The 22,615-nt window shown below is 47.9% G+C and overlaps 1 protein-coding gene across 1 annotated transcript; it reads left to right on the plus strand.

Annotated features, from left to right (window-relative positions):
- Nucleotides 1–192: 192 nt before the first annotated feature.
- Tgfb3 (transforming growth factor beta 3) lies at nucleotides 193–22,536 on the plus strand. The gene is made up of 7 exons (XM_004624735.2): nucleotides 193–1,644; nucleotides 9,617–9,780; nucleotides 10,075–10,204; nucleotides 15,594–15,701; nucleotides 18,847–19,018; nucleotides 20,022–20,175; nucleotides 21,331–22,536. Exons 1-7 carry the CDS (start codon nucleotides 1,293–1,295, stop codon nucleotides 21,487–21,489), a joined length of 1,239 nt encoding a protein of 412 aa, XP_004624792.1. The 5' UTR covers nucleotides 193–1,292; the 3' UTR covers nucleotides 21,490–22,536.
- The last annotated feature ends 79 nt before the right edge of the window (nucleotides 22,537–22,615 follow it).

A 22,615-nucleotide genomic window follows, 5' to 3' on the forward strand; every position in this document is an offset into this window, starting at 1 on the left:
GCAAAGTATTTTTCAAACGGGCTCGGCTTTTCCTGTGCCTGTTTAAAACATTAAAAATCGTGCTGCAAAAGAGGCTGCGTGTGCTGGTCCCTCCCCCTCCCTCCCCCACCCCAGGCCCGAGACGTCATGGGAGGGAGGTATAAAATTTCAGCAGGGAAATAGAGAAAGCTGTGTGTGTGCATGTGTGTGTGTGTTAGAGAGAGCGAGAACAGCGAGGAGGCAAGAGAGAAAGGGAGGGAAGCAGAGAGCCAAGTTCAAGGGAAGGAGAGAGAGCGAGAGAGGCGAGAGCTAGAAGACACGCATGGGAACCACGGAATAACTGCTTTCCGGAGAGGCTGCAGTGAACCGGCTTCTATTTTCTTTTCCTTTGGTTTTCTTTTTCTTTTCTTTTCTTTCTTTCTTTTTCTTTTTCTTTTTTTTTAAGAAGCAAGGGACAGAAGCCATGGCCGAGGGAGAAGACAAGCAGAGGCGCTGGTGACCGTGGGCGTTCAAGTGGATTATTGGGGCCCTTCTCCAGAGGCCTGGCCTGCCTGCTTTCCCGTTTCATATAACCCCTCAGCGCAGCCAATGAAGACGAGAGGCAGCGTGAACAAAGTCAATTAGAAACCCCCGAGGAAGTGTAAACAAAAGGGAAAGCATGAATGGAGTGCCCGAGAGACAAGTGTGTCCTGTACTGCCCCCACCTTTAGCCGGGCCAGCAGCTGCCCAGACCTGCCTCTCCCCACCTACTCACTGGTGATTCGATTTTTTTTACAAACATTTTTTTTCCCTTTTCTTTTCCATTCTCTTTTTTTATTCTCCTTCAGGACAGGGTGGGGATTTTGATTTTGGGACCCAGCCATGGTCCTCCTGCACCTTCTTTAAAATACCCACTTTCTCTCCATCGCCAAAAAGTGTTTGGCAATATCAGATATCTGCTCTATTTATTTTTACCTAAGGAAAAACTCCAGCTCCCTTCTCACTCCCGGCTGCCTGGCCACCCCTCCCAGCCCTCTGCTTGCCCTCCACCTGGGCTGCTGGGAGTCAGAGCCCAGCAAAACCTGTTTCGACACATGGACAAGAATCCCAGCGCTACAAGGCACACTGTCTGCCTCTTGGTCCTCAGGGCTGCCAGCGCTTCCTGGAAGTCCTGAAGCTCTCGCAGTGCAGTGAGTTCATGCACCCTGTTGCCAAGCCTCAGTCTTTGGGATCTGGGGAGGCTGCCTGGTTTTTCTCCCTCTTTCTGCACGTCTGCTGGGGTCTCCTCCTTGCCAGGCCTCACCGCCCCCCTGGCCTCTCTCCCCAGCTTGCACATGAAGATGCACTTGCAAAGGGCTCTGGTGGTCCTGGCCCTACTGAACTTTGCCACGGTCAGTCTCTCTCTGTCCACTTGCACCACCTTGGACTTTGGCCACATCAAGAAGAAGAGGGTGGAAGCCATTAGGGGACAGATCTTGAGCAAGCTCAGGCTCACCAGCCCCCCTGAGCCATCAGTGATGACCCACGTCCCCTATCAAGTCTTGGCCCTGTATAACAGCACCCGGGAACTGCTGGAAGAGATGCAGGGGGAGAAGGAGGAGGGCTGCACTCAGGAAAACACGGAATCAGAATACTATGCCAAAGAGATCCATAAGTTCGACATGATCCAGGGGCTGGCGGAACACAGTAAGTCCAAATGCCCATGGGGTGTCTACTTTGGAGGGGTGGACCAGACTAGGGAGCCTGGCAGTGGCCACGCAGCGGTGTGCCCAGGGGCTCACCAGCACCTGGCTCCTGAGGTAGGGTGGAAAGGCAGGGCTGGGTAGGTGGGTGGGAAGGAGACTGAGCCTCCCTGGGCGCTTCTGGAGCCAAGCACATCCTTGACTGATTTTAGTTTGGATTACGTTGTGCTGCCCCTGGTAACATATGTGTTCTCACACATGCCACCGTGGGAGTGACTGTGAGCATATGGGTGCCATCAAGGGACAAGTCAGCTCTCTCTCAGCAGCCCTTACAACTTCATGAGTTGGGACACTGTGGTCTTTCCTCCACTTTTCACTGGTCATGGTGACATGTTCCCTGTTTCGACTTTTCCAGCCCTTGAGAAGCCTAGTACCTGCCCCAGTTAATGTTTCGGAAACATTCAGAAGGCAGGGCATGGGGCAGCTTCTTGATGCTGGAACACTTCATTGGAACCTACACACGTGTCCCACGTGAGCCAGAGGAGAGTATGTGCACATGGGCACGGGCTCTAGGGCAACGTGGGCGCCTGTGCTAAACAGTAAATGCGGCCTCCTGGACTGGTGGAGGCTAGAGAGTGGGCTGTGGCCCGGGTGCGCAGAGGAGGGCAGGCTGGGGCCCTTCCGGCTGCGTGTCACCGGGAGGGGTGGCCGCGGGGTTAGCAGGGACGTGTGTCTGGCAGGGAGTGTGACTTCCCAGGAGGCTCTGTCTGTGCGGAGCTGGGAAGCTTTGGGTGAGACGTCTGTGTATGTTTGTACACGTGTGGAAGTCGTGTGTGTTTACTGAACGGGGATTTTAGAAACCTCAATACAAGAGAGAGAAATTTGGCAGATGTTGAGAAGCTGACAGCCTAGGAAAGAGGAATGTGAGCCTCTTGCGGGCCAAGCTCTGGAAGCAGCTCTGCTTGCTTTTCCTACCAGCAGGTGTCCTCCCACCCTGGCTACCTTGACCAGGCCCACCTGGGAGGTGGGCAGTGTGCAGTGTGGGGGTGGGGGGTGGGTGAATGAGGGGTGGGATGGAGCCCACAGATTAGCGGTGAACAGCAGGAGTCGAAAGGAAAAGAAACAAGAGTAGGTACCAATGGGTGGACAGCTCTGGGTAAAGGCACAAAAGGCCTCTTTTGGAGCTGGGCCTATCAGGAGGAGCAGCATGTGGTTACTGCTGAGGGGTTCCCACTGCACTTCCTGTGGCTGCTTGGAGTACCCTTCCTTAGGATGTGGCTACCGTGGGGGCTGGAGGCTGGAGGATGAGACTGAGCTACATAGAGTTCCCTGCCCTGGGTCCTTTGTCTAGGGCTGCCTCAGACCTGCCAGGGGCCTACAATTCTCAGAGGGACTCAGCAACTGACTGGCTGAACCCTCAGTACCCTGGTCATCCACCAAGGCAGGTAACCAAGACAATTGTCACAAATGTCAGAGGAGAGTGAAATCTGAGGCTGGCAGGAAAAGTATACTGACAGTCCAGGGCAAGACTCGACCTCTGTGGCCTGGGTCAGGAGGAGGAGTCCAAGAGAAAAGGGAAAGTGAGTCACATGGGCCCACCCCTGGGGATCCTCAGCTGAGAGAGAATGAGCCACACAGGTGCCAGGCCATTCAGTTATGTGTGGACTTTGATTTTTGTGCAAGGACTCAGGACACAAAGGCAGATGGCCTTGAGAAGAGTCACAGGAGGGCTCCCAGATGCCAGGCAACTTCTGGGCTGTAGCACCAAGACCTCATGACTGCCACATGTGGGGAGGTCATGGGGCTGCAGAGCAGGATTCCAGCCTGAGCCAACTCAGCACAGTGATCAGGAGCCTGTTCAGGATGCTGAGGAACAGCCTGTCGTTGTCCCCTTCCCCCCCTCCACCCCAGAAGGACAAAGATAGGCCACAGAGGTTCACAGGTGCATACAGGAAAACAAGCCCCAACCTCTGCTGGTGACACAGAGGTTGAGCAGACATACCTGGGCCTGCTTCATAGCTGGTTAAGTGCTGGGCCAGCCCCGGGTATGCAAGGCACACTAATGATTAAGAAGGCAGTGGGTCCACCTGATGGTGAGCCAGAAGAGCCATCACCAGTGTGTGGGGGAGGCAAGCCCATCCTTAACTCCTGGGGCAGCTGAGGGGTTCTGGGACTGTGCAGTGGCACTGGCAGGGTCTCAAAGCCAGAGCCTCTGCTGGGGAGGGGCAGGGTAATGAGATATCATTCTCTTTTACATTTGATCACTCTTAGCCACCTCCCTGTCCATTGGATGGGCCACTCAGAAAGAAGTGACAGTAAGAGAGGCAACAGAGCAACAAGGTGGAAAGTGAAAGAAACAGTAATTTCTAGTGGAATGGGAGAAAGGGCACCCGGGTGAGAGCAGAGAGGAGGACCCCTCTCCTGCTTCTGTGCTGTTGTAGATCCTCATACCTCCCTGCTTTATGGGTGAGGAGACTGTGATATGGGTCAGTTAAAGAACTTGTCCAAAAAGAGCAAGGGCTCCAACCTGGACATGATGCAGAATGCATGCTGTTAAGCACCGTGGCACTTGTGAAATACACATTTTTAGTCCACCTTTCGCCTGTAGGCTACAACAGAACTTTGACTTATAGCACAAATGAATCCTTCGTTGAACCTAACAGGAGGGGACAGGATATATTGCCTTAGAAACCCAGGTAACAGACTGCATAGGGATAACTGGACTTGGGATTTTTGTTTTTGTTTTTACCAGAAGATTTATCCTGCCACAAATATTTCCCCAAATTCAATGAAAAGGTTTTCTTTATTTAATGAAGAATTTTAAGCCAGTTAGGCATCCATGCAACAGTTGCTTCTCTGACCCTCTGTTTCCTCATCTGTAATGTTGGAGATAGTCTCTCAATTCCCTTTCACCTGGAAGATTTCTATAATTACATCTGGTTGGCCTGAGTCTCTGCTGGGATGTACAGGCAATACTGTCATCTTTTTATAATTCTCCAGGATTTTGCATTGGGAAGTGAGTAGGGCTTGGCCTAACCCACATGATGGGAGGAGAAAGCCTTTTTATTTCCTTGGTCATCCATCTTCCCAAGATATCATCAGCGTAGGTGTTGTTTTAGCTTCTGGCTTAGAATTATCTGCGTCTAGTGGAGGACTCTTGTTTTCAGCTAAGGGCAGTACAAAGGCAACCAGCCCTCTCATTCTCGAATCAAGAGAGAACTTGGTATGTTAGCCTTTCTTTCCTGGCAGCTGACTGCAGAGTTTGCAAGTAAAGGAGGTTTCATATTGAAGAGCTCATGTACCCTAAGCGGCCACACGTTACACTGGCAGGACAACAGTTCTACAGTGGGTGTGATGAGGGTGTGGACTCCCTCATCTCACCTTGCCCTTACAGAATCAGAATCTCTGGGGCTGGAGTTCTGGGGGAATCCTGCGTTTTCAACAAGCTTAATACTAACTCTTTCTTAGACAAGTTGCAAACAGAAATGACTATAGAAACAGGCCAGTGATGCAAATGCTTTTGAAGAAAAGCATGACATGAGATAAAGCGAGCAGTACCCTTGCCCCTGGGGTCATGGAGAAAGTAGGCGTATGTGCCTGGAGGAGGGCAAGGACCTGAGACCCAGTGACCTGTTGAAAGAGGCAGCCACTACTCAGCTCTGGTTGAATTTTGCATTAAAAAATGTAGGACCAGCTGGACCATGATCTTACTATTCCCAGAAAAGCAGAAAATCTGAATCTTTGTATGAAATCTCCTAATTCTTAACATTCAAAAACCGTAAACATGCTGCACAGGCTAAAAAATACATTTAACTCACTTAAATGTGTATCCATTTAAAGTTGAAATTAAAACAGTGGTTTTTGAAACTTCTAGAACATCTGAAGCCATGGTATCCTTAGCAGAAAACTATAAACTGTGGTTCTCAACCCTGGCTGCATATTACAATCATCTAGAGAGAGCTTTTATAAAGTTCTGACTCCACCCAATGGAGTCAGAATCAATGGGGAGAGGGCTAGCAAAATAGCTCAGTGGACTAAGCGCCTACTTGGGCAAGCACAGGGACTGGGATTTGATCCCTGGTACTGCATGCTGAGCCGGCCCCGCCCCCAGGCGTGCCAAGCCAGTGACCAAGGGCATGATGGTGTATGCCTGTAATCCCATCACTGGAGAGGCTGAAAACAGGAGGATCACCACAAGTCTGAGCTGCGTAGTGAGACCCTGTACAAAAAAAAAAAAAAAAAAAAAAAAGAATCACTGGGAAGTGGGGACAGACTCTGCTGTATAGCCAGAGCAAAGAAGTACAGCCAGACTGATACATGTATTTCCTTCATCGAAACCCACAGAAGTGATGGTGTGTGAAAACATTTAAAAAGGTTATTGACGAAACACGCTATTTCCTGCTTTTTTCATGAATACGCTAAATACATATTCTTGGCTTGCTTGTTCTTTACTTGTTCTCTAAAACAAAACAGAATGTGACACCTACCAATATCTGTGTTTCCCAGCAACGGAAAAAACTGGTCATAATTTAATTTGTAAAGGCAGTACCCCTGGTCCTGCTCTTAACGGTGCTCATGTTCTGCAGAAGCACATTCTAGGAATCACTAAACAGACTGGCTCTTGGCTCTTGCCTGAGGCACAGGTTGGACCTGGAGGCCCATCTGGAAGGCGCCTGGCACATTTTGTTGATGAAGCCATTCCACTCCTGGATGATTTCCCAGGCTCCCTCCAGCTTCCAGGGTCCCTTCTTTGTAAGTGGGGTATGACTGGAAGACCTAGGCTCAAATCCCACTCTGACACCGACTAGCTAAATGACCTGAGCGAAAGACATTAAACTTTTCTGGTGTTCATTTTCCTCATTTGTAGAATGACTAATTTTATATACTCGCAAAGATTGTGAAAGTCTGATGAGTGTTATTACATATTGTTTTTTTATTTGTGCCCTGATTCATTCTAAGAATTATTTAAAGTATCACTATCAGGGCCAGCAAGATAGCTCAGTGGACTAAGTGCCTGCTTTGGCAAGCGCAGGGCCCAGGGTTCAATCCTTGGTCCCAAATGCGGTGCTGGCCCTGCACCCAGAGCATGCTGAGCTGGCGATTGAGTCTGGTCACATGCCTATAAATCCCAGCACTGGGGAGGCTGAAAACAGGAGGATCACTATGAGTCTAAGCTGCATAGTGAGACCCTGTACCAAATACATAAAATGAAAAAATAAATCAAATAAAATATCACTGTTATTTGGCAGGCTTGCCAAGGAGATCATATGTATGTTTTGCTGTTTCTCTCCCAGGCAGTTTTTTTTTTTTTTTAAATAAGTAATGATTACATCTGAGCTTTTCCTGCTAGCGTCAGCTGGTTTGCATCAGGTAACTTATGAGTGACCCTGGCCAAGATCCTTCTGGATATGAGTTTCTTCATCTGACGAGGGTTCCCCTCAAGATAACTCTGAATGTTCTTTCTAATTCCTTTGGAAATCTATAGATCCCAGAGGTAAAAAGATTATTCCATCTCCTCTTAAAAAATCTCTTTAAAATTCTTACCAAAGGTTGCAGAGGTGGCTCAGTGGTCTAAGTGCCTGCCTAGGCAAGCACAAGGACCCGGGTTTGATCCCCAGTACCACATGCCATGCCAGCCCTGACCAGGCGTGGTGGTACATGCCTGTAATCCCAGCACTGGGGAGCTGAAACAGGAGAATCACTATGAGTCCGAGCTGCACAGTGAGACTCTGTATCAAACACATAAAATTTTTTTAAAAATCTCATCAAGTCCATCTTGGTGCATCTAGGTATTTGACAGGTTGGAAGGAACCAGGGACAGACGGGCATTAGATTGTCCAGAGAACTTGCTTCGCCTTTTCTGCATCTCTTAGTTTCCCAGTCCCCTGGAAGTCCTCACTGGCAGGTGTCATTTTCTGCTCCTCTTCCTTTTAATGCGAGGTACGTGTTGCCCTAACTTATCATTTATCCTGTCTTACAGACAGTGACGGGAGCGCTAATATAACTGAAACCAGACTGATGCAAGTTCCTTCCAGACCCAACTGGCAGGCCTTGTGAGGGTCATCAGTCCAACTAACTGATTAGTCCAGATTACTAAATAATAAACTTGTAAACTTGCACATTAAACCACTGTTGTCAGGGCTGGGGTGTAGTGCAGGGGTAGGTTGCATGCTTAGCGTGCCTGAGGCCCATTGTTCCAGCTCCAGCACCCAAAGAAGAAAAGAAAATGCTGTCCCTGATTCCTCTCTCTGGTTCTCTCTAAAACTAGGCTTAGGGAATAGTTGGCAGTATTTCTTCTTTGAAGGCCAATTATTAATCAGGGCTTTATTAGTGGCATTCACACATTTGTTTGCCTAACATCTGTTCCATTAATTTCCTAAGAACCAGTGGCAGGCCCACCAGATGGCGAGTTCCAAAAGCACTCTCTCATCCTTTCCTAAAGATCAATAGCGCATTTGCTTGTTCCCAGCCTCTGATCCACCCGCCTCTGATCACCCTGCCTCTGATCACCCCCTCGGGGTGATTATGAGCTCATTCCAGCCATGTCCATTATGTGTGGAATCTGGGTCCTTGAGCTTGAATTTCAAGTTTGGGACATCGTTACCATTTGCGTAGAGAGGTTTTCTCTGAGTGTTAGTGCCGCGTAGACCTTGAAGTTATAAAGTCTGCAGAGGAGAAATGGGGTCTTTCCTTCTCCTTTATCTTTACCCCTCCTTCAGAGGGGTAGGGGAGAGCATATGCTGCCTTCTGTCTGGCAGCATGACAGAGCCTGGCAGAGCACTTGCCATCGAGGACAGAGACCCTTAGAAAGAAAGGAGTCAAGTGGCCAACCCGCTAAGTTCAAAGAAACAACTGTTTTTCTGCCTGCTTCAATATGTGGGCTACTTGACGTGCAAGCCCACTTCCTGGGATCTAAACCACAGTGTGGACTCTGGTACTGTGCTGCTCAGATGTCTCCCACGGCTCTCCACTGTTAATGGGACAGTGCGCAGCCTCTCTAGTTGGGCATGGTGGAACACACCTATCATCCCAGCTGCTCAGAGGCTGAGGCAAGAGGATTGCCAGTTCAAGGCCAGCCTGGGCAACTTAGTGAGACTGTTTCAAAATAAAATACAAGCAGGGCTGGAGATGTAGTTCAGTGCTAGAGTACCCCTGGGTTCAGTCGCTAGCACCCACAAATCTAACCCTTCTGACCCATGAGTCTCCCTGCATTAGTCCCAGCCTACTGCCTTGACCTTGTCTCATCCAGGAGCAGCTTGCAGCTTTGAGTCTCCTTCTTTCTCACATGTCCGCTGAGCCTTTGCCTCCAGCATTGTCTCCACATAAAGGTTTTTCCTTTCTATCCTCGCACTGAATCCTTCTGCAGGGCCTGGCTCCATGGGTCACCTCTTTGGTGCAGAGGCCCCTCCTGTCTCTCCTCTTATTTCCTGCAACTGTTCTTCTGCATCCCTTTTTCTGCTCCTGTAATTGGGGTACATGCATTAATGAGCCCCTTCCTTGGATATTAATCCCCTGGAAATCAGAGGCTGTATCCAGTGTTTGCTTCCCAGTAGTAGCTCTACCTGTGCTTTCCCCAGTGTTTGCTCTATGTATGTTCAAAGAATGAATGAAAGAACAAGTACATGAATGAATCAGGTTAGCTATAAGATAACTAAACTATTGGGGGATAGCGGTTATCTCTTAAGAATCTATTTTTCTAAAATAGAAAAAGCAGGCTGGAGAGCTCAGCAGATGTGGGCTATTGAGGCAGGGGAAGGAGGGGAAATTCTGCATGGCCAGTTTTAGCACCATGTCGTGGGGTTCCCCCTGCTTCTTGCTCAAGCTGCTGTGTGACTCCAGGGGCCCCCAGAATCTTCCTTCTATATCCACCTCTAGGGAGGTCACAGCTGGAACTGCAGCCACCTGGTAGGTTTCTGTTGGCGGCTTCTGTTCCTGTGGATCTCACATTGTACCTCTCCCACGTTTTTGTCCCCCAGATGAGCTGGCTGTCTGCCCCAAAGGAATTACCTCCAAGATTTTCCGCTTCAACGTGTCCTCAGTGGAGAAAAATGGAACCAACCTGTTCCGGGCAGAATTCCGGGTCTTGCGGGTGCCCAACCCCAGCTCCAAGCGCAATGAGCAGAGGATCGAGCTCTTCCAGGTACCCATCTCAGGACAGAGCCCGGTGGCCAGAAGCCAGCACAATGGCCATTCCCAGACTCCACTGGGTATGGGGCTTGGCAGACCTAGCTTTGGATCCATCCCTTCTTTGAGCATTAGTTTCCATGTCTGGCTGTCATTAAGAGGATTGAGAATGACCAAAAGCATATGACGGCCGTGACATTCAGAATCCTTCCTTCCCACTGCTCTGCTAACCTGTCCCCCTGCCTTGTGATCTGTCCCATAACCTATGATGTGCCTGACCTCCATACATACTGCATTCTCTGCCTTGTAGATTCTCCGGCCAGACGAGCACATCGCCAAACAGCGCTATATTGGTGGCAAGAATCTGCCTACACGGGGCACAGCTGAGTGGCTATCTTTTGATGTCACTGACACTGTGCGTGAGTGGCTATTGCGAAGAGGTAGGTGGACCCTTAGGATGAGCATTGTGGAAGGCAAGTCAGCTCCTTTATCCTTCATGAGAGGGAAGAGGGTAGAATTAGGGGAGTCATAGCTCAAAGCCTGTATATCCTCCATTCATTCACTCAACTAATATTCAGTGCCTGTTCTAAGTTAGGCTGTGGAGATTCAGCAAAAAGACAAGTAAAGCCCCAGATCTTCTTCTGGGCTTTCACCCTGGTGGGAGAGACATAATGAACATGTAAACATGTTGTTGAACTTCAGATAAAGATAAGTGCAATGAAAAAAATAACGTGTAATGCGATCATGACTGGCTGCATCCAACGTTGGGTGCTCAGGGAAGGTCTCTACAAGGGACGACATTCCTACACTGAGATCTGAGTGGTAAGAAGGAGCTTGCTTTTGGAGGTCACATCGAAGGTTAGGATAAAGGACATCTTAAGCAAAGGCAACAGTGACGGGCCAGGGAGATGGCTCAGTGGAATAAGCACTTCCCTGGCAAGCGCAAGGGTCTGAGTTCAATCCCCAGTTCTGCCAAAAAAAAAGAAAAAAAAAAAAAAAAGAAAGAAAGAAAAGGCAACAGTGAAGGCCAGGTGTGTGGGGAAACCAGCTTGATTTGTTCCAGCAGCTGCAGACGGAGTGGTGTGCTGGAGCACCTAAGCTGGCTCCATGTGCTTTAGGACCTGTCAGGCCGTGGCAAGGCCTTGGGCTCATTCCAGGTGTGATGAGAGGCTCGGGCACGTATAAACAGAGCAGGGATGTGGGCGAGATGATTTGGTGGACACCTTTAAAAGACTCATTTGGTTAACATGAAGTCAAGGGAAGAGGCAGGAAGACCAGGTAGGGATGAGGCCAGCAGGACAAATGAAAATAGTAGGGCTTAGACCTACCTAGGACAGTAGCAGTGGCCATGGTGATTACAGGGGTCTGTTGTATATTTTGGGAGTAGAGTCCATGGGGCACTTGGATTAGAAGAGGTCTATGAAGTGTAAGAGCAGACTTCCAAATTTTTGGATTGAGCATCCATGTGGTATCATGGGTTAGAATTAGGAGAAGGAGAACAGCAACATGTTCTATTTTGGCCAATTAAGTTGGAAAGGTATGAGAATCATCCAACTAAAACAGTTCAATGATTATATGAAACTTCACATCATGGATGGGCACCGTGGCACCCCTATGTTCCTAGCTACTTGGGAGGCTGAGGCAGAAGGATTGTAAGTTTCAGTCCAGCCTGGACAATTTAGCAAGACCCTATCTCAAAATTAAAAAAGAAAAAAATTAAAAAGGGCTAGGGATGTTGCTCAGTGGTAGAGGACTCCAGGTTCTATCCCTAGTACTATAAAAACTAAATAAGTAAAAATGGATGTGTCCCAAATGTCCCACCCATTCACTTTGTTTCCTTATCTGGAAAATAAGTAATGATTCCCTCTCTCCCCAAAAATCTCATGGAGCTCTTAAAAGGATAAAGTATATTTGAGAGAATGTCATGGCTTTGAGCATGTCTTCTAAGAGTACATGTCTTTTTTTTTTTTTGGAACTGGGGATTGAACTGAGGACCTTGCGCTTGCCAGGGAAGCACTTATTCTACTGAGCCATCTCCCCGGCCCACACATGTCTTTATTATGTCTGATAAAGAGGCACAGGTGATGTCTGAGAAGGTACAGTCAGATGGACTGACCAAGGGCACCCACCCTGGAGAAGAACATGAGCTCTAATGATGTCGTACTTGGCCAGTACTGCTTGGTGTGACTGTGCGGTGGGTGGGGGTTGCATATGGTGGTCTCATCTGTCCCTTCTTTCTGTCTTATGAAGTGTTTTCTACTGTCAGCAGCTGCTGTCAAACCACAATCTATCCATGTGGTGGTTGCCAGAGTCCTTGAGACAGGAGACCCCTCCATATTCTTGGGGTTTTAGGAAGCTAGGAGTTAAATCCTGAAGGCAGAGATTACAAAGCACTCAGCTTACATAGTGTTTTAAGTTCATCTAGTGGTCAATGTGTGTGTGTGTGGGGGGGGTGTGATTTAGGAGATTTCACGTAATGCATAGTTATTTCTTGAAACACTGGGAGACTTTCTTATAACAGTCCACCAAAGATGAGTCGTGGACACCTTTTGGATGGGGTGTGCATTCTTCAGTGCCCGGAGTCCCTGCCATTGCTAGGTATTGATTGCTGCTGTTTAGCATTGTTGGGGCACGGTTTGCTCACTGATATGACCTGCCTGGGGCCCTGTTTGGAGGCTGGGTTAGCAGGTGGTGGGCTGCAGATCCTGCCCCATCCTTCTGCTGAGCCTGAGGCAAAGCCTGGAAGAAGTCACATGGATCTGCTGACAGCAGCACCGCTGGGAACTCTGACTCAGGTGGCACTCTGCTCAGAGCTGGCGTGGATGCAGGAAGGAAGGTCTGGGAAAATTGACCTCCACTTCCCTGTCTGATTCTGATCATCTCCACCTGGCTTTCTTTGATGCCCTGGGCACTTGGAGTTCTTATTTTCACAGCTGCAGAGCTCAATGAGAACTTTGCATTGTGAATGATTTCCATCTTTCTTGAGAGATCAGAAAAGATCATTTTCAGGGCTGGTGCGATAGCTCAGCAGCTATCTGTTTAGGCAAGCACAACGACTGGGGTTTGATCCCTGGTGCCACATGCTGCACTGGCCCCGCCCCTGGGTATACTGAGCCAGCCCCTGAAACTGGGCATGGTGGGGCATGCCTGTAATCCCAGTGCTGGGGACTAAAAACAGGAGGATCACTATGAGTCTAAGCTGCATAGTAAGATCCTGTATCAAATACATTTTTTTTAAAAAGAGAGATAATTTTCTAATAAAACCTATGGCTCTTCCACCCATCATCTGTATTGCTGCCAGTTTGAGGTCTGTTCTCCATTGGATCCATCAGTCCCCATTTGGGCAGATTCTGCCCATCTACCCTACCCATCCCAAGTCACTTTCTTCATGGAGTATGCTGAGTCTCCTAATCAGGTTGCAGCTGGACTCTAAATTGGAGCCACTGGTGGTACAGATTAGTAAGGAACTTAGTCCCATCTGTGATTTGGGATTCTCCCAGCAAGCATCTGAGAGTCTGCACTACTGTGTACCCAGGCTGCATTCTGGAAGGAGCCTTGTCTGTGATGGAGGACTCAGTCCTCAGACCCTGTGCTACTACTTCCACATCGGTAGCTTCCCAGTATGCAGAGGCAGGCTGGCCAGGAAACTTGCTGAGCACCACGGCTTAGGACAGATGGGACATGAGGATACCACCACCATTTTGCATGCCAGTGAATGTGTGGACACCTCCCTTGTTGCAGTGCTCCCTGTTACCCACTCTTTGCCCCTCGAGATTGTCTCTAACAGTTAAGAGTGTGGGATCTGGCATCGGGCTGTGTTGGAATCCTGGAACTCCATCTTACTGCTTGGAGACCTTGGGAAGCTCATTTAATTTTCTTTGGTGTCTTCATCTATCCAATAGGAGTAAAAATGGTTTTCCCTTTGTAGGATTATTGTGGAGATTAAAGAAGTTAGTGCTGTAAAGCCTTAGAGAGTGTTGATAGGCAGCGTTGCCCAGCAGATTGTGGTCCTTGTTGCCATCGCCTCCAGGCCCTCTACCTAGATAGAGCCTATCGGCCAAGCCTCCAGCTCCTGCTGACCACCAGCCTCTCAGTCATTAGTCTCCCTGACACAGCTGCATGCATTTTGGCTTTCAACTCAGCAATTCTTAGAACTCACCCTGTCCTGATCACTCCGTCCATCTCGGCTCACCTTGAAGTACCTGGTTTTGAGCCCATGTCAGCTACTCTGGTGCCTTCTTCCAGCTTCCTTAAGGCAGGAAGAAGACACTTCTGTTCCTCCCTAGCTGGGGCTCTGCTGTCTTGTTACTGTAACCTGCTTCCCCTAACTGAGCTAACCTTCTGGAATGGAGATCTTTACACTTAGCAGGTATCAATGTGTCCCAGTGGTTGCCCTGAAATGGGGCAGAACATATTTGGTTGGGCTTGAGTTTGCAGAAGAAAGCTAGTTGTTGACAATAGGATTGGGATGGCCAAGGACACTGAGTCTGTATCATTCTGCAGCTGAGCTAGGCTGAACTGCAGGCTTTTCCCTGGTGATACCAGATTTCAGGAAGACTCCAATTTGGCCCCAAGACCAGATGGTCACACACAGCTAGGGCGGCAACAGGGAGCAGAAAGTCAGTTTGCTGTAGTGCTGACCCTGAAGCAGGAGCATCCACCCCCATGACCTCTCCCATACCTGGCCAGGCTGACTGCTATGCCAGGATCAACAGAGCTCCCTGATGAGTATCCTGCAACAGAGCTGACACCATGCTGGTCCTGCCTGGCTTTCCCTGCACAGAATACCTGATGCCGTGAAAACTTCTCACTTATTTTTCTTTCCACTTCACTAAAGCCTGTTTACTAGTTTTCCTGCTTCCTTAATTTTGGCTGCCAAAACACATGATCTCATAACTAATTAGAAGAAGGGCTAGCGTTGGTGTTTTGCACTGGAATGTCAGTCACCAAGCCCTGGGACCTCTGGGGTTCCTTGTGCTCCTTCTCTCTGAAGTCACATCATCTAGATCTTTGGCTATGGCTTTCTGTCATGGTCTTTGGCCTCTTCTCTAATTTTGCAGCTATCTTCCCAAGCCATTCATCTTGGTGAGCCATCCACAGTCCTAACTTTCCCATTATGGTGAACAAAGATTTTCAAAGGAGAAACCTCCAAGTAATTTTTACTAATTAAATCCTTGTTCCTAAGGGGCAATATGGCCAACCATAACCATCACTTTCATCTTAACTGCTCTTTCTATACCCACAATCATAGCCCTGGAAGAAATGCTGAGTAATTCCATTTAGGTTGATTCTGCTTCTTATTTGTGGGAGATTCTGCCTCGAGCATTGATTCCTCACTTTTAGTCCTACTGCTCAGCCTTCTGCCATTGGCCTTTAAACCTGTGGCCATGCGCCACTTTTCCTCTGTTCTGAAGTTCTTCAGTTACTCCCCTTCTAATCCCCCAGACCCAGTCCCTCACCTTCTTCAGTAGTTTGGCTTAAGTGTCTCCTCTCCCAAGAACAGAGTATATTGCCTTCTTCCTGTTCCTGTCTTTCTGTCCCTGAAGTAGATAAGCTACACTTTCCTCTTACTACCGTCCATTGGAAATGGATGACTGTTTCCATTTCCTTCGTGCTGCCCACTGTTTTCCCCCCACCTCCGGGTTTGTTGGCTCACGATGTGACAGAGATCTGTGGACTGCGGGGAGTGTCTGGGCTTCGGAAGCACTTCCTGTTTTCTGTGAGCCTCAGGATCACTCCTTGCCTGTGAGTACCTAGGGAGGCAGGGGACTGCTAGCTGTCCCAGCACATGATATGCTCTTCTCACTGGCGGTTGCTTTTGTTTTGCAGAGTCCAATTTAGGTCTGGAAATCAGCATTCATTGTCCATGTCACACCTTTCAGCCCAACGGAGATATTCTGGAAAACATTCAAGAGGTGATGGAAATCAAATTCAAAGGTAAAAAGAAAAAAGAAAAAAAAAAAAAAGAATGTGCTTGGAAGGACTGGGAGGGGCTTAATGGGATAGGGCAGAACACAAGACCCTTACCAGGCTCTACCCTAGAAAGAAGCCAGTCTGCTTCCAGAGATGGCTATTTTGCACTTAAGTAATTCTGCTTTGGGTCAAAAAAATGAGCATAACTTTCATCCTATAGAGATCACAGTAGCATCGGAAGACCACATGATGCTGGCAAGGCTGTGGAATCACATGTCGCTATTCAGAGCCCCGTGCATGAGGGTGGAAGTCTCCCTTCCAAGGATGGTGAAAAGTATCAAGGTCACAGCACCTGAAATGCTCAACGCCTAAGAGTGGTCTTCCCCACCCTCCCCAAAACTAACTTCGATGGCCTGAACAGGAGTGTCCCGACAACAAAGCTTTCCCCAGGTTGTTAGGCCCATCCAAGCCATCCTCAGGGATTGGGATCGCCTGGATTTGGATCACGGTTTCAGGGTTTAGGATGCTTGAGCGTAGGTGTCTGTGCCTAGGTGGTGAAGTAACTGAGAGTCATTTCAGGGCTTCCAATGTGAGCTCAGCCTTGACCTCCTCTAGGGTGGATGGAGGCCCTCTTTCCCTTTCCCATGCTGGGTAACCGTGAGGCACCAGTAGCAAAGGCTTATCTGGGAAAAGGTTTAGGTCCCCCCTTGAGTCTTGGGCTTAGGCAGTCCTCTTTCTTGGCACAGCCTCAGTTGCAGGGTCTTTTAAAAATTGTTTTAGGATATTAGGATACAATATCCTAATTACAAAATCTTTGAGCACGCATTTGAGAAATGCAAATTAAAAAACCACCAAGATTTCATCTCACTCTGGACAGGATGGCTGTCATCAAGAAATCAATAAAAAATGCAGATGGGGCTGGTGAGATGGCTCAGTGGTCTAAAGCACCTACTTAGAACAAGCTTAGCAAAGCACAGGGACTGCGGTTCAATCCCCCAGCACCACATGCCAGCCAGCCCCACCCCCTGGTGGGCTGAGCTGCCCCCCTCCCACAAATTAAAAAAAAATGCAGATGAGGCTGGAGAAAAAGGAGCTCTTTTCCACTGTGGGTGGGAGTATAAATTGGTGAAACCACTAGGGAAATCAGCATGGGCAGTCCTCAAAAAGTATAATTAGGGGTCCCACTAGACCCAGCTGTTTTCCTTTTAGGTATCTTCCCACAGTGATCAGTATACACCCACATGTATAGCAGCATAATTTATAATAGCTAAATCTTGGAAACAGCCAATACGTCCATCAAAAGGTAAATGGATAAAGGAAACATGGTATTTATATACACTGGAACACTACTCACCATAAACGATAAATTGGAATCATTTGTAGGAAAACAGAGGCACCTTGTGACCATAATCTTAAGTAAAATAAACTGGACACAAGTTTAAGTACTGCACTGTTTCTCTTGTGTGAAAAACCCGAAGCGTCAATAAAGAGCATAAATGGAGGACAGATATTGAGAAGAAGCAAGAACATGTTCAAGTGGGAAGGGGAACAGTGAAGTGGGGATGGGAAGGATGGGTAAAGAAAAAAGAATGGAAGAAAAATGGAAACAAGCTTTTGTAAATGGGGATGGGAAGAAAATTTGTGTGGAGGGGATGGGGCAAAAAAGAATAAAGATATTCTATATACAGGTACAAGTTCCCTATGACGAATGTGATCAATATATATGACAATTATGTACTAATAAAGAAATAAAGTTAAAAAAAAAACTAAGCACAGAAGTTCAGTCTTCACCCATGGGTTGTGTTAAGGTGAAACCTTCTCACTGTGGGAAACACTTCCCTGATTCTTAAAAACATCCAGGAAAGCGAACTTGAGAGCCTGCTCTCCCTTTAACTTCCAGACCAAGTGCCTCTTCCTGAGATCCAAGCCCACCCCATCCCCCAGCTAAGTAAATTTTACTTTTCATGTTCCTGGCCCAGTCAGGATGGCCAACAGCCAGCCACTGTCCCTCACAAACTATATCTCCAGTTAATTGAGACTCTTATGTTAGCCTTCCACTTTTTCAGGTGAAATAAGTATAAATGGAGTTGAGCTTTCTTCCCAGAGCTTGTTTGCTGTTTTTAAAAATATATATGAAAGAGTTGCTTATTGACTGATTAATTGATTGATTGAGACAGGGCCTTACTATGCAGTTCAGGCTGACCTTGAGCTTACATTGTAGCTCAGGTTGGCCTCAAACTCATGGCAATCCTCCTGCCTCAGCCTTCTGAGCGCTAGGATTATAGATGTGTGGCACTATACCTGGCTTGTTTGCCATGTATTTTTTTTTTACAAATAAAATTTTATGTTTTTAATCTGCAAATAGTTTTTATTATATGTTATATTAACTTATTTATATCCTTAAAGAGAATAAAAATAGTACAGTAAAAATATTAGAAATTATACAGAATTTCACTAACAAAATAATAGGAATTGAACTGTGGTTGTTATATTGCATATTGTTGTATTCAAATTAGTTGTTCAGATTACCAGATATAAGCATGTTAAATTGGTCAAAAAAAGTTACAAGAAATTGAAAAGGAGAAAAAATTTACATATTATTATCTCCTCTGAGCTTTACAGGGAGAAGTCTTTCTGAAACTTAAGCATACTATAAATGTTAACAGTTATTCAGTCCTATTCAGGCCATCATAAACTGTGTGACCTTAAACAATGAGTTGGCCATCACTATATTAACCAATTCTGATTATGACAAGAAACTCTCACTTGAGTTCTCAGAATCTGAACTGATTCCCCAAAGGTGTGTGTTAGGTGCCTGCCTAGCGACAGGGATGCTCCATGGCTCCACGAGGACTCCTAGAAAGCATCTTGGGAAGGCTGTTCTGCCTGTCAGGAGATCCTTATACAGGAATCAGGAGGGCAACTGAACATGGGTATTTGATATGGCATCTTTATGGTGATCACTGTGTTCTGTTGATACTAAATCCTTCACCCAATCCTCTCCTCCCTGCATTGGGACATTAGGACCAATTGTGCACTCCCCCAGCCCCAATTCCTCCCCGGCAGACTGTGCTTCCCCTGCTCCTGGGATGGTCTGAGATGGGAAGGCAGTCTCCTACAGCTCTCCTTTTCTTAGACAGGAGGTTGTTGACTTCCCTCCCTTCCACAGGGGTAGATAATGAGGATGACCATGGCCGTGGAGACCTGGGACGCCTTAAGAAGCAGAAGGATCACCACAACCCTCACTTAATCCTAATGATGATTCCCCCACACCGGCTTGACAACCCTGGCCAAGGGGGTCAGAGAAAGAAGCGGGCCCTGGACACCAACTACTGCTTCCGGTGAGTCTGGGCCCTCGGGGACCAAGATCTACCATGAGCTGCCTGTGCAGAGACCCACACTCACACCTCATTCAAGATCCTTAAGACTGCTTAGAAACTTCTCCAGGGAAAAAGATTGGAAATCTGTCACAGACTTCTTCCTGTTTTGCTGCAGCCCACCTCTGTTAGGGCCTGGATGAAGCAGATGAGGGAAAGTATGAGCTGGAGGATGTTGTCATAGTTTGGGGTAGGGATACTTGGCTGAAGCCTCTGCATGGTGTCCATGTTTTAAGTACTTGTAGGGTGCATCTTTGCCTGCAAGGGAGACCAGGAAGATGAGTATCTGGTGTTCAGATTCTCATGGGAGGTGGGTGGCAAGAGAAAAGGGAATTAGGAATGATTACTAAATAGAAAATCTGCAGATGGTACACCATGCTTCGCTCTTAGCACACATGAGAAGCCAGATAGGGCCATATGGAAGCACTAAACTCTAGGTCTCAGTAGAGACCTACTAATGCAGAGGCTAAAATGCTCACTGGGAAAGGGACATTTCCAGAGGGGTTCTGCAGGCAGCCGTGAGACCTGAGGCCCAAATCTGGGTGAGCGGGGATCACGATTCTAACAGAAGGCTGCGACTTGTTTTGGCTGAAAGGCCTCAGGATTTAGACTGAGCAGTCACCAGTACACAAACTCGTAAGTTTAGATATTCTTTTCTGGTTGGGTTATGCGGAGCGCTTTATGTCTCCATTTTGGTTTGTGATGTAAAAAGAGACAGAGCGCCTTCACCTCTTCACTCCCTTTTGTGCAGCATTTGTGTCTACCATATCCTCGGGATACTTGTGTTTAAATATGGGAAACTGCTTTCTAGTCTCTTCAGCTCCTGCACCTGAATCCAAGCTTCCGCTGATGAGGGCCACCTTCTGCGGGGTACGGAAAGCTCTAGGGCAAATCTGAGGCCTTGTGACGTCTCATTTATTGGCGGTTTCTTTTTAGGCTGATTTCCTATAAATGCTTTTTGTCGTAGCAACTTGGAGGAGAACTGCTGTGTGCGTCCTCTCTACATTGACTTCCGACAGGATCTGGGCTGGAAATGGGTCCATGAACCTAAGGGCTACTATGCCAACTTCTGCTCAGGCCCCTGCCCGTACCTCCGAAGCGCAGACACGACTCATAGCACGGTATGGAGTGGGGCACACGGCATCTGGGCGCCCCAGCAGAGAGACCAGGTCACTTGTTAAACAGAATGAAGGAAAGATTAAATGTTGAATGAGCATTGGCAAATTGGGCTTAATAAAAATCCCTCTAAAAGGAAGGTGCTGATTTTGGTGCCTTGGTTAGAACCAGGTCACATCCTTTCTTTAAAGTTCCTACCACAGGGGTCAGCCAAATAGCTTAGTGGATTAAAGCACCTGTTTCGGCAGAGGCAGCGGCTGGGGTTTGATCCTTGGCGTCCATGCTGGCCCTGCCCCAGGGGCGCACTGAGATGGTGATTGAGACTGGGTGTGGTGGCATGCACCTGTAATCCCAGCTCTTTGGGAGGCTGAACACAAGCAGGTCCCTATGAGTCTGATCTACATAGTGAGACCCTGTAGACCCTTACTAAAAAATAAATAAAGTTCCTACCACAGAGGGCAGGGTTGAGTACATGCTGAGCATGTACAAGGTCCTGGATATGATCCTCAGCACTGAGAAAAAAATACCTATCATGGTTTCAAGTAGACATTTATTTGCTTTGTTTAAAACAAATGGAAGTTCATTACCTGTTGCTTGGCAAGCAATGTCAGAGACGTACATACCTAGTAGGCAAGGCCTGTTTGGGGAGGATTTCCCCCACTGGTTAAGGAAGTCGGAGAACCACAGCCTTGTGAATGTACAAAAGTTGACTGAGAGACCGTGTACAGCACATAGGAAATATGCAATGCTGGGAATAGAGTGTGTCTTTCCCTAAAGGAGTAGAAAATAGGGCAGTGGAGTGCGGAGCAGTTTCCTCATGCTCTTTATCGCTGCCTCCTGTCTGGAGCCCTACCCTTTCTAAATGGCCCAAGGCAATGAGTAGTGAGCACATGTTTGCATTGAAGTGGTGAGTTATCACTTCTGTTTTCCTAGTATCCAGGGCCTTCTTCATCAACTGAAAACACCTCCAGACGATTTAGGTGCTTCAACCAATAGCCCTCAGAGAAGTGCACATGTGCCTCCTGACACAGTGCATGAGTGCAGCTGGCCTCCCTTCTGCCACCCACTCTGTCTCTGAACAGCTTGCAGACTTGCGTTGCTCTTCAGCTGCAAACCTAACTTTGGCCTTTCCTCCTCTAATCCTGTGTCCCCTGCCCCAGGTGCTGGGACTGTATAACACTCTGAATCCAGAAGCCTCTGCCTCACCTTGCTGTGTGCCCCAGGACTTAGAGCCCCTGACCATTCTGTACTATGTCGGGAGGACCCCGAAGGTGGAGCAGCTCTCCAACATGGTGGTGAAGTCATGCAAGTGTAGTTGAGGCCTGCGTGCATGCATGCGACGGAGGAGTGAGAACCGCCACCACCCGACTGACGGCTCCTCAGGACGCCTTTGCGACAGACCTAATTTGAAGGCCTGGGGCCCTCAATCCTCGGCTCCGGGCATGGCTGAGATGGAGGCTTCCTTCTGGAGCATTCTCCTTTTTTGCTGGCTCTGAGAATCACTGTGGTAAAGAAAGTGTGGGTTGGTAAGGGAAGGTGAACTTTTCAGAACACAGAGTTTTCTGTGGTGCAGACAGAGTGGTGGGGATCAAGAAAAGGGGATGGCTAGTTGATATGTCATGTGGCAGTGGGACTTGGGTGACCCTGGGGAGGAGCAAGGGCACAGGATGACCAGATCAGGGCCAGCCTGGAAAATACTTTGGATCTGAGGCCAGCTTTGCAAATTGCTGTGCCACATCTGCCCTAGGGAACAGGAATGACATCATATGAGGGAAGCATTTTTCTTCAGATAGGTTACCGAGACAAAGTCCCAGAACTGTATTTTGCACTACCTGGGATAAGGACAAATCTGTTATTTTTGCAACCTGTCCCCTCCCCATCAATCAGCATCATGGGTCATTACAGGAAGTGTAATGTAGCTCCTGGGCTCACAACTATATCGGGCTCCATAGAGAACAGAAATCAGAAGCCAAGGGTGGGAATTAACCCTCTCCTGTTTGCCCTGTGGGTCCCTCCTTGTGCCTTCTGCCCTGATCACATTTCACCTTGGACATCTGGCTAGACACCATCCAGGTCAGGGTGTGCACATCTGGATTTTGGTCCATGCAGCCTCAGGGCGTCAGGGGTTCCTTCCCGCCTATCCCCCAAGACCTTGTGTTCATCTGGTATTCCTGGAAGCAGGTGCTACACGTGAGTTACTGGGTGGGGGGACTGCACGTGTGCCCCACGATGACTTGGCCCCAGGCCTGGAGACTGAGGTATAAGACAAGTACAAATATTACTCTCAAAATCTTTGTATAAATAAATATTTTTGGGGAATCATGGATGACTTCATCTTCTGGAAGACTGTTTCTAGAACAGTAAAACTAGTGTGTGTGTGTGTGTGTGTGTGTGTGTGTGTGTGTGTGTCTGACTCTACACATCTTTAATTATTCTTAATTCTGT

Source organism: Octodon degus, unplaced genomic scaffold (genome assembly GCF_000260255.1).
Source record: "Octodon degus isolate 3935 unplaced genomic scaffold, OctDeg1.0 scaffold00007, whole genome shotgun sequence".
Lineage (NCBI taxonomy): Eukaryota > Metazoa > Chordata > Mammalia > Rodentia > Octodontidae > Octodon > Octodon degus.